The sequence below is a fragment of the Oryzias melastigma genome, linkage group LG4 (genome assembly GCF_002922805.2).
Source record: "Oryzias melastigma strain HK-1 linkage group LG4, ASM292280v2, whole genome shotgun sequence".
Taxonomy (NCBI): Eukaryota; Metazoa; Chordata; class Actinopteri; order Beloniformes; family Adrianichthyidae; genus Oryzias; species Oryzias melastigma.
In genome coordinates, this window is record NC_050515.1 from 12,278,533 (window position 1) to 12,289,946 (window position 11,414).

The 11,414-nt window shown below is 38.6% G+C and overlaps 1 protein-coding gene and 1 long non-coding RNA gene across 7 annotated transcripts in view; one reads left to right on the forward strand and one right to left on the reverse strand.

Annotated features, from left to right (window-relative positions):
• Positions 1 to 868: 868 nt before the first annotated feature.
• opa1 (OPA1 mitochondrial dynamin like GTPase) overlaps positions 869 to 11,414 on the reverse strand; it is a 30,942-nt gene continuing 20,396 nt past the window's right edge. For all 6 annotated transcript variants that reach the window (XM_024278694.2, XM_024278692.2, XM_024278691.2 and 3 more), the window contains 2 exons: positions 2,268 to 2,340; positions 869 to 2,190 (listed from right to left, as the gene is read on the reverse strand). In XM_024278694.2, the coding sequence (XP_024134462.1) occupies positions 2,276 to 2,340 (65 nt within the window). In that variant the 3' untranslated portion in view covers positions 869 to 2,190; positions 2,268 to 2,275. The remainder of the gene's footprint in view (positions 2,191 to 2,267; positions 2,341 to 11,414) is intronic.
• The window catches only part of LOC118598663, a 1,374-nt gene continuing 859 nt past the window's right edge, over positions 10,900 to 11,414 (forward strand). The window contains exon 1 of the long non-coding RNA XR_004947747.1: positions 10,900 to 11,275. This is a non-coding gene — a long non-coding RNA (uncharacterized LOC118598663). The remainder of the gene's footprint in view (positions 11,276 to 11,414) is intronic.

The following is an 11,414-nucleotide window of genomic DNA, read 5'->3' on the forward strand; positions in this document are numbered from 1 at the left end:
CTGGGGGAGAGGGAGAAACAATACTTCAAAGGAGAGCCAGTTGGGTTTTCTTTTTTTTGCATCTTCAAATAAAAAGGCTTTGCTATGTTCAAAGCAACACTAAAGCATTTACAGTTCATTCAGGTTCACGTAAAAATCAAATCCTCATAAATTTAAAAAAATTTAAACTTCAATCATTAAACAATATGCCAGATTTTGCCCCCAGCTAACAACATTTCATCTGCAAGTTCTCTGTTCTGATTTCACTTTCTTTATTGGGAAATAAAATAAGCACTCCTTATTCACAAGTTGACCAGGTCTGTTTTTTAAAGCAAGAGGTTTCTATAAAATCATAAAAAAAATCTGAAATGAAATAAGCTTTAGTCATTTTTCCCAAAATGTTATCTCTACTTTGAAATTATCGGCGGTGCAGCCTGAGGTCACTCCCTGCCCAAAGACAACTCAGAGGCGAATTTCTGATGAACTACTGCCGTTCTGCAGAAACTGTCTTCAATTTTTATTTTTTACATTTTGGATTTTAAAATTGATGAAAAATGATTGGAGTGGGACTTTATCATTTTCCTCCGTCACTGTTACTGTAATCTTTCACATCAAACTTTATCCAGTCTAAAGACTCATACGTTAATTTGTACTTAGCATTTGCCAATATGGAAGAAATCAGATTCTTTCAAAACTTTGTAAATGTTACAAAAACAAGAACAGACATGTATGAATAACTGTTTTATGGATGCAGAAAAAATAGATGCTTATGTGCCCACATATTTGCAAAATTCTATGTGAGCAAAATCAAAAGTCGAACCTACAGATGGTGGACTTGCACAGTAATGAAGTTTTCCTTGACACGACAAACCAAACACAAAAAAGTCACTTTTATATATGTCAATTTTATTTTAAATTGGACACAAATTAAATAAATAAAGCACATCTGAAGGGCTACACCATGCACACAATACTTTCTACAACATAAGACAAGTTTTTAACCCATTTTCCTTCAGAGCATCCACCAGCGTACTTCTGCTGTACATCTATGCATACCGGCCCAATTTGTTTCTCTGCAAAATGCACATAATTATTTCCAATATACAGATATGAATGAGCGGGGGGGTGACACTCCTCCCTCTATCCAGGCAAATCAAATGAATTTATAGTAAAGGGAGCAATGACAGTTACAATTGGGAGAGAGTGAAAACTTCAGACCTCAGCTGGGAGTCGGAGGAGAACTAATGTGGATATTTTCTTGACTTCTGAGACTACTGACATGTTCTTAAGGTTTCCTGTGTTTGAGCTACAGAAGAAAGCAGGAAAGGTGCCTGTGTAAGGTACATACACGTGAAGAAAACATTTCTAATTGGAAGTATGGAAACATTTTGGAGGAAAATCATTTTTACCCTGGAGCAACTGCAATCACTGATTTGACTGCAGCTTCAAACTCCAAACAATTTAGTAAAAGTAGCTTTCTTCTCAACTCGCTTAAAACTTTTTGCCTAAATTAGTTTTAAAAACTGCAACTAAATTTGCTTCAAAATTTAACATCTGAAACATTTGCTGCATTTTGTTTAATAAACCAGAACAACAACAGGAAATTGAAATATTTGGCAGATGAAGAACCTTTAAGAACTGAATTGGATGAAAAAAAATGTTTCCAAAAACAACAGAGCGGATCATTTTCTCTGCTTCTCCTCACAACCAGAGCTTTTGTGGACATAAAACAGATTTTAAAGTGTCATAAAACCCATTAAAATGTATGGGTTCATGCCGACTGGATGGAGAACACAAACTTCTTGTGTGGTAAAAGTTTGTCTTCAGTATTGGGTAAACCGGGAAAGTACAGATGCAGAAACTAGTGTGGTGACATCAGAGTAAAACAGCAGAAAGATCGACATGAACACCATCATCATTTATTGTGAACAGGAGCTCAGATGCTTGAGAACACTTTGCGGGCATCTAAACTGCCTGAATTTTCAATCTCTTTCCCAATTTAAAAATCCCACTGGAAAAGGGAATAAGAGAGAAAGCCAGGAAGCTGCTCCTCCTCTTCATGTCTGAGTTCCGGTCCATCACTTCATCAGTGCCCAACGATGAAGGGGAAGCCAAGTGGGAAAAGCAGGTGAGGGCTGAGGCAGGGCAGGGCAGGGGGGCGGCGACAGTCATTTACAGATGTGTTTCTTTGTTCAGTGCATTCCTCCTCCACTGTCGTTCAAACACAAACAGTCAAAGAACAGAAGGAAACGAATCGCACGACTACAGGATAGAAACGTAGCAGTTACCGGATCTGTCATTTCTCCTTGTGAAGTGCTTCGATGAAAGCTTCAAGTTTCTCCTGGATCTCACGAACTTTCTCTGCAAAGAAGAGAGGACGTCAGAAACTCATTTTACACACAGAGCAATTCTAATGGCATCAAATGAATGCAGAGATCTTCAGTTAAATGTGAAATATAAAGTATTTTTTGTGCTGATGGAGTCATTTCCGTTATATTAATATCCATGTAGAATTTCTAAACACCACATGATCCTACCAAAACTTCCAAACAGACACCCTCCGATGATTAAAGCCCTCATCCCACTCCCACAGAAAGAGACAACGTGTCCCGTAAGAGCCGGGAATCAACTGGAAAAGCAGCCGAACTGCATTTGGTGAGTAATCTCCCATTGTCCGAAGTTTGCGTAAAACCAGCAGTCCTTCCAACCGGCGTGTAGCGTCACATGAGACGAGCGAGCCGTCTAAAGCAGTGCTAATCGCTGATCAAACAGTGGCTGAAGCGAGTCTGGAGGCCAACGCAGACGAGGAGAAGCTGCTCCTCGCCATGCCAGCTGCACCTCCGGGCCTGGCTGCCTCTCCGGCTTCCTCGTAACCCTCGCTAATCTGTCTGGATCAACCCCAAGCACAAACTCAAACAAACTAGTGCTGCTCTGTCTTAATCTGGAGCACTTGGCTACAGCAGATCCACAAGAGGAGCATTGTTTTTGTACGAGGAGACCAACGGGAAACATGGCTCTCAAAGGCTTTTTCAGGAGGATAAATCATTGCGGTTTGGACCTTAGAGCAACAACCTGGTGTCCATTTCACACCAGGACAAAGGTGATAACTTTGGAGTGAAAGAAAATATCACGCGAGGCGTCCTGCATGCAGCCCTTTGATGGAAGAACTGCTGCAGAGGTGTCCACTTTGATAGATGTGGGTTTGTTTCAAAAGGTGAGCTCCAAAAGCCAAAATAACTTGTATTAAAATCTATGAACTATGGAGAATTAGGGAAAAAAGTCAGGAGAACCTTCTTTTCACCTTTCCCCTTTGGTAGGTGGCAGGAAGGAAAAATTCCCCGCCTTTGATACTCTGTTAACACACAAGCAGGAGATTACTCCCCCTAATAGAGGTTTTAAAGAGGCCTGTGGAGGGGAATGCTGACAAGTTAGTGCAGCAGGTGTGGGGCTGCATGAAACTTAACCCTGTGGTTCTTCATTGCTGCACCCAGCCCACCGGAGGGCAAAGCTCAAAAGCAGCTAACGGCTTAGACTATGTGCCCCAACCACATGACGACGTGACTCAATGAAAACCAATCAGAGCAGGATTACCAGCATCTGTCCGACCTGAAGGACGGCGAAGAAAAGACGAGCTGTGATTGTCAGATCCTCAGAAACACGGGGAAAGCCCCCGGTTCCAGCTTCAAAGTTTGTCGCCTCGTGCAGATGTGGTGGGCGATAAGATACTTTGATGGATTTCAAATGGAGAGGTGGGGTCAAATGTGAGGGGCGCTGGCAATTGTGAGATGAAGTCTGACTTACTTGGGAAGTTATAATTATTTTTTTAAGGCTGACAATAAAAGACATTACAACAGATTCTAGAATCAGATTATTGATGAAAAATGTCAATATTTTTGTGTGAATTAGACCTTACAGAACCAGCTAGAACAGCAACAGAACAGAAAAGTCGTTTCTCCTTTAATGCTTTGTATCCAAGGAAAGCAAAGGATGATGGAATGAGTTCACAAACATGCTAAATAAGTCAAAAGTACAAGAAGCAAATATATATATATATATATATATATATATATATATATATATATATATATATATAAACCTTCAGATGAACTCTGGTGATGAAAGTGACATCAGATGAGTTGGTGATGAACGCTTTAAGAATCTGACACCTAAAGCTAACCTGAAACTGGGCCAGGCAACAGGACTACAATGCTGAGCAGGGTAAAAAAGTGAATAAAATAGTATATTAAAGTATGTACACCTTTATGTGATAAGTGATAAAACTAAACTAAAAAGTATGAAAGGTAAACACAAAAGCTGGCTAGGCTAAACAACAGCAAAACAAAAAAAAAAAATTCAACAGGGGTGTAACAATGTATCAAATAATTGAATCAATTTATACAACCAGATCGAGAAAAACTGTCAATTAAATCGACCTATACCACTAAAAAATTGCTTAAAAGTTAGATAAATCGATCTATAGTTGATATTGGAAAGTTGGTTTCATGTTCTAATAATGTTTTATTTGTGTTATTTTGATGTGGATAAACAACAGTGGGCTGAACTTTATCAACTGAAATATGAATGGATTGACATTAATTCTTTTTTACATGTTTGTTTGTAAACATATTTAATTTACACTTTATTATATTGCAAGAAATACAAGGAATCTGGAAAACTTCACTAGTTCAGTACCCAGGTATTTATCTTTGAATCACACGGGTTGAAGTTTTTGTTAATTTAGATAAGTGAATCGGATCAAATAGTTTTGTTTAAAATGAACCAATATCGATTATGAATTGTATCGGCAACCACAAATGATATGAAACGAATCGTTAAAATAAATCGTTACAACCCTACTGTTCCAGTTGTTTGGTTTTATCAGTTGCTGTATTATAGGGTGTATTTATTTTATAAATTTGTTTCAATATCAGCCTCTAAATTGGATTTTATTAAATTAAAAAAACTTAAACTTTCTTTAATTCCTAAAAAAAAATTCATACAGAAACAACGATTTTTATCATAAGAGCAACAGATTTAATTTTCCCCTTAATTTGTCATTTTCATTTGATTTTTCTTTACTCAAGATAAGGTTTTATATGCACAAACACAATTAAATTTTTATTTTTTTGTCACATAGCTTAAGTTCTCCAGAGACTTTGCTCCATTGACTGCAATGATCTTCAGGATCACCTGTTTTGGACACACGTGCACTGAGCAAATATTGGTAGAATTGATGGTAAAATCAAGGATGAGCTCTCAGCAGATTTCTGCAGCCCAGAAGGCAAAGACAGAGCGTGAATAGCATCTATCTAAACAGCCAAAATTCTGGGGATAAAAACTGTGAGAAACAGATATTTATTCCCCCCCAGCACCATCTGTTTGCTACCAAAAGACCACAGCATGACAAAGAGAGGGCCTTGACAAGGCTTTCTTTTCACCATCCTGTGGAAATGCAACAAAAACAGTGGACAGAGTCACCACTGCTTTTTCCATACTGTGCAGTGTGAGTAGCGGTTTAAAACTCCATTTAAGCTCTTGTTTACTTAAAAGATGAGCCCCGAAACACAGTCATTCAACTGCTCACCCCTTTATGTGGCCATGAATATTCCCATAATCCCCTATCCTCTATCCCAGAGGCCCCTTCTCTAAGATGCTTGGTGATGTGTGAGTTCCCGAGGGTGGAGGGACTTTGGCAGGCCAAAAGAAAGAGTGTGAAGCTTTTTCCTTAAATCCTCTCTTTCAGGGCCTTCTCTTGGGTGATCTCCACATGAAATGATATCTCATTCACTGACACTTTGTAGGGTCCCGTAAGTCGGCCATGGCCAGAGCACTGGTAAAAGGAGGACTGAGCCAGAAACCCTTCAACTGATCTACAATTAGACTGCAGTCCTGCAGGACAAGAACCCGCTCAAGAAAAAAGGACGTCCGCGATCGGTTCTTCCTGGGAAAGGTTGCTCTGCTTCAAAGAACAAAGAGCAGAAATATGATGAAAGCTTTATTCTGTACGAAAGCCCTGAAGGGATGTCAAAGTATACATATAAATATAAAAAATAAATAATTAGGGACATTGAAGTAAAGCACAAAAAAAACTAGTTCCTTGTGCGCCCCATCTACTATCTATGGTGAGCACCAGATAGCAGATACTAGGTGAGCACCAGTTACTAGTGCGCACCAGATAGTTAAATCTGGTGCGCACTTGATAGTATCTGGTGAGCACCTAATGGTATCCAGTGCACACCAGTTACTATCTAGTGCAGACTATTTAATATCTGATGCGCACCAGATATTATCAGGCGAGCACCTAAAAGTATTTGGTGAGCATCCAAAAGTATTTGGTGAGCACCCAATAGTAAATGGTGAGTGCAGATACTATCTAGTGCACACCATTTACTTAGATAGTAGTTACTGGATAAGCACTTGTTACTATCTGGTGAGCATCAGATAGTATCTGGTAACTTGAAGAGTGGAATGGCCGATTCTGTGCGGAGGCCCTGAAAGGACCTCAGTTTAAAAAATAAAATAAAAATAAAAAATCAGGGACATTTAAGTAAAACATAAAGAACAAAGTAAAAGATAAAACAAGTTTCTTGTGTACAGTATTTAGTATCTGGTGCTCACCAGATAGTTACTAGGTGAGCACCAGTTCCTATTACTATCTGGTGTGCACTTGATAGTCTCTAGTGAACACCTGATGGTATCTGGTGAGCATCCAATAGTAAATGGTGAGCACCAGTTACTATATAGTATACACTATTTAATTAGATAGCAGTTAATAGATAAGCACTTGTTACTATCTGGATACGCACCAGTTACTCTCTGGTACGCACCAGATAGTATCTGGTAACTTGAAGAACCCAAATGGTTGTTTCTGTACGGAGGCCCTGAAAGGGTGTCAAATTATATATTAAAGAAAAAAAATCTAGAACATCAAAGTAAAACACAAAAATAAAAATAAAAACTTTTGTTTTGTGTACCATTTACCATCTGGTGCACCAGGTAAATGCACCAGTTACTACCTCGTGAGAACCAGAAAGCTCATATCTGGTGGGCACCACTTACTATGCATTTTTCCTTACTTCAAAATGTTTTTGTTTTTTATTTATTTATTTATTTTACTTGGATGTCCCTTTCAGGGGCTCTGTAATTCTTTCAGTGAGTAGAAACAAAATGGGATGGGGAAAATTGGTGTTAAGTTTTGGCATGCAGCTCAAATAAAGTTCGACTGACAAGGAAACAGCAGCTCACAACATTAACTCAAGAGAGAGTCAGGTAAGAGGTTTACTTCCCGTCTCAGCTGGTCATAAGTCATGAAGACACTTTTTATTTCTCTTTACTGCCAAGGCTGCAGTGTGGGTGGGGACATTGAGCGATTATGTGCCGCGCAGTTTCCGACCTGGAAAACTGACCTCTTAATGTAACAAACAGAAGAGCTTTTTCCTTCGGTTTGCTGCTTGATTTGTCACTGAATCTGGATCGGTTGAGTTTAAAAAAAAAAAAAGGCAACAGGAGACATGGATTCAGAGACAGTAAGTAGGGAGACGGTCAAAACGCCATGTCAATGACGGGGCGATGATTTAGCTCCTTATCTAGAAAACAGATGCCTGTGTGGGAGCAGCCCAACCTGGTGAGAAGTATACATAAGCCTGGATGGGTCAAAGCTTGGGGTCAGACAGGGGGCAGACTCAATAAAAACAGCAACATTAAGGCAAAAAATACCCCGAGAAGATCAAGGTAATGACTGTTATTCCACCGACTGTTAGATAATCTTGACAAATGTTGCTTTTGAAGAGCCAAAAATTAAAAAATCAGCACAGGAATCTTTAAAAAAGGAAGGTGGATTTAGCAAATGGTATCAAAAGTCGTGAATCTCTTCTTTTTCTCCCATTCATAAATCGTTTTTTTCTGGTTTGGAAGCAGAAAACATTTACTTTGATGGCTACAAGATACAAATATTAACAGACAAAAAACTACATCATCATTTGTGTCTTTTAAAAACAAGAATCAGACAGTGAGTCTGCCCGTGACTCACAGTGTAAATCATAGAAGATCAAGGGTGTAAAGTTTTGAAAGAATCACCTTTTGCACTCGAGTGGAGATCTGGACTGAGGCTAAGTGGTAATCCATCTTGAGAGTTCACATGGACACGGGGATGCGAGACGGACAACTCGGGTTTTAAGTGAGATCTTGTCATAATCTCTCAGACAAACCCTTTTTCCACAAGGGTTTGAAAAACGGGTTAACTGCTGATGACCTCGTGGCAAGCGCAGACACGTCAACGCAACTGTACATTTGACAGCGCACACACAAATATAGATGTGGGAAAAATCTAAATGTTTGTAAAGTGTCTGTAAAATTCAGATGTCTGCTCTATTTAGAGTACCAATGCTTTTACAAAATGTTTTAAAGGAACATAAGAAGAAACATCAACAGTATGATTTTTGAAAGTCAAATTACTTATGATTATTGGGATTGAATTTGGTTCAAGACGGTATTTTAACAAAGACCTATGATCTAATGACTGATGATTAAACCGATTTTTAGTATAATCCTCCATAATGAGCATCCAATAGTGGAAAGCTCTCAGTTAATCACCCAAACAAGTTGAGACAAATAATCTCTTTTTGTTTTTTAGAACACAAAATATTTTTGGCTTTTTTAAGATTACATAACACATTCAAAAAGCTACCTGCCTGGCATGGAGATGTCTGCAGGGATGATTCAGCAAATACAGTAAAGGAGGGATTTCCTTCTTTTCCTGCTATTTTCTCTCCCATGTACAGCTGCTGTTTGCTCAGTGTGATCATCACAAGGAAGCAGCCAACTTCAGTCTCATTTATTGTGTTAGTCATCAATGAGCTTTGCTTGTTAAGACCTGAGAATGTTTCAGTTAGCATGGTTAGGAGATGCTTCAGGCCTAACTAGATTAAACATGTTGAAAACCGTAGATGCAACTACGCCCACTCAACATCAATAGAAAATAATATATTTTTAATTAGCTAATGCAAACCAACGGAAACATTGAAAACCAATCGGCTTCTCCCTACCCCTCCAATTGTAGGGGCATTAGTAGAGGTACTTGTGTCCAAAATTGTTTTTTTAGGGGTAGCTGTAGAGACTTTTGACTGTGTATCCCTCCGCTATGGAGGAGAAATGCATTTCTTCATGTGGGTGTGCTCTGAAGAATAGTTTACTTAAATGTAAGTAATGAGTTTTTATTTTAGCATGAATTTTTAAAGTTATAAAGCCAATGCTATTTTTTTCAAAGCGCAAGCCGCTATGCACTAACATAGAAGTTGAAAACATAGAAGTTGAAGAGACAATGGGGTATCTCTGATTCCTTCACTCCTTACTATATAGTGCACCATATAGTGCGCTCGCTAATTTATAGTTCCGTCAGAATCTACAATTCCAAAATTGAGTGCCCTAGAAATTTCGCAGAAGTCTTTGTAAAAAACCAGTGTGCATTGATGCTCACTACATTGGCGAATATAGACCACAATGCATTGTGTTTGAACAATGTTTGAGCCAAAAAATGTGTTTAAATGTTATTTTTAAATAAACTATCAAGGTTTCCATCATCAGAACACAGTGGAGTCATAAATAGACGTATAATGCTTGTATCTATTAGATTTTCACTTTGTGAAATTGGTGATGTCATATTTGCTGTTTAAAAAAAAATAAAAGTAGTGAGTATGGTGTCTGAATTTCTTTTAAAAACCAGGGCACTAGATGTCCTGCACTACACAGTTTTTTAGTAGTTAGAGATTGAGGTAGAAAATCTGATATAGCCTTAATTTTTTCATAACTCAGCTTTTGGAAGGCTACGTGTAAGGGTAGGGAGAAGCAGTAGGGGAAGAATTCGAATTTGGCCGAAGATACTGTGCTAAAGGTTTACAGACATTTGTAGAATCTAATTTTTTAAAAACTTCAGGATTAGAAAAAAGAAGTGGTTGAATTTAAATGTGTCTGACATTGGTAGAGAAGGCAGTTTTCCTGGTGAAAGCTGTCAGATTTTTTTTTTAATTTAATAGGCCAACTTGGCCAGTGAATCAAAAACTAAATTTCGGCCAATCGGATTGTGGCTTCAGACTTGGAGCATCAAACCGCACACTGCAAAACTGTTTGAAGGCTGTTGTTACCGAAATTGGGAGAGGCCAACTTCCAACAGAGATACTAAAACGGAATAGTTTTCGTCAAATATATTCTGTCATTTGTAATTTTTGTTAAAGAAAGTAAAGGGACAGAAGAAAAAAAATCCCTTGAAAAAGAAATTAATTTGGTATGAAAAGATGTGAGATTTAACCACCCATCTCTATGTCATACTAGAGTGGAACAATCCACACATTTGGAGTTTAAACATCATAAAGACAAAAAAAAAAAAAAAAGTTTTAAACCTTTCATTTTACCAAAACTCTGGACTTTCTTAAACTTAACGGGAGCAGACCTTAGCGAACATGTTGAAACATGGAGAAAGGAAGAGATTTTCTCGAGGATATAAACTAATCAATCTTTACACTGCTGGTTTGTTACACATCAAACTATAATAAATACTTCTTTAAAAAATCATTTTATGATAACATCACCAATTTCTCCCAAATACCAACACATATCATCGCAGCACTTTCAGACGGAGAACTTTTCCACTGAGCCTCACTAATCACTCTGAAGGAAACTGCTGTGAGGAGGATGAGGGGGAGGAGATGAAAGGAAGCGGAGCGAGCGTGAGCCTGAGAGGACATTCCGCCCAACAGGCCCGGACAACCACAGCTTTATTGTTTTCTGCTTCAACACCAAAAAAAAAAGAGGAGGAGAAAGTGAGTGCATGTGCAAACACGCAAACACTTCACGCATTAGCACCGTTTTTAGAGCACTTTCTGTTGACACCTCTCATCCCTTAACCCTCTGATAACCTTACAACACAAAAGCTGCAATCTATAATTCTTCATGCATTACTGCATTCATCAGTGCCAAAACGCCTGCAGTCAAGATTATGGATTTATTGTAAGAGGTTGCGCAGCACCCAGGTGTTCATATGCAGCAGCTCCAAAGCGTGCCAGCAACAAAAACCCAGACCTAATGGACTTGATTTCAAGGGTCAGAAATTCAAAGCAGTGTACGATTTTTGATTTCAAGCACAAAAAATACAGACTAAAATCTAGCTAGCCCATCCCAAGGCAGCAGTTTAATCCATTTATGCAATAGATGAAGGGCTCAAAGACCTACTCCAATGAAAATTGGGTTTTTAACATGCTCTTGTAGCATTCTTCTCATGATGGAGGACAAAAAATAATTTAAGGTTGCATTTTTAAGAACTTCCTTGCTTAAATTGCATTGGATCAGGAGCAGATGACAACCAGCGGTTTGAAAATGCTCCGCAGCAACTCCCTTCTCTACTACGATTCTGAAGTATCCACTTGCAGACAACCCAGAGGCGA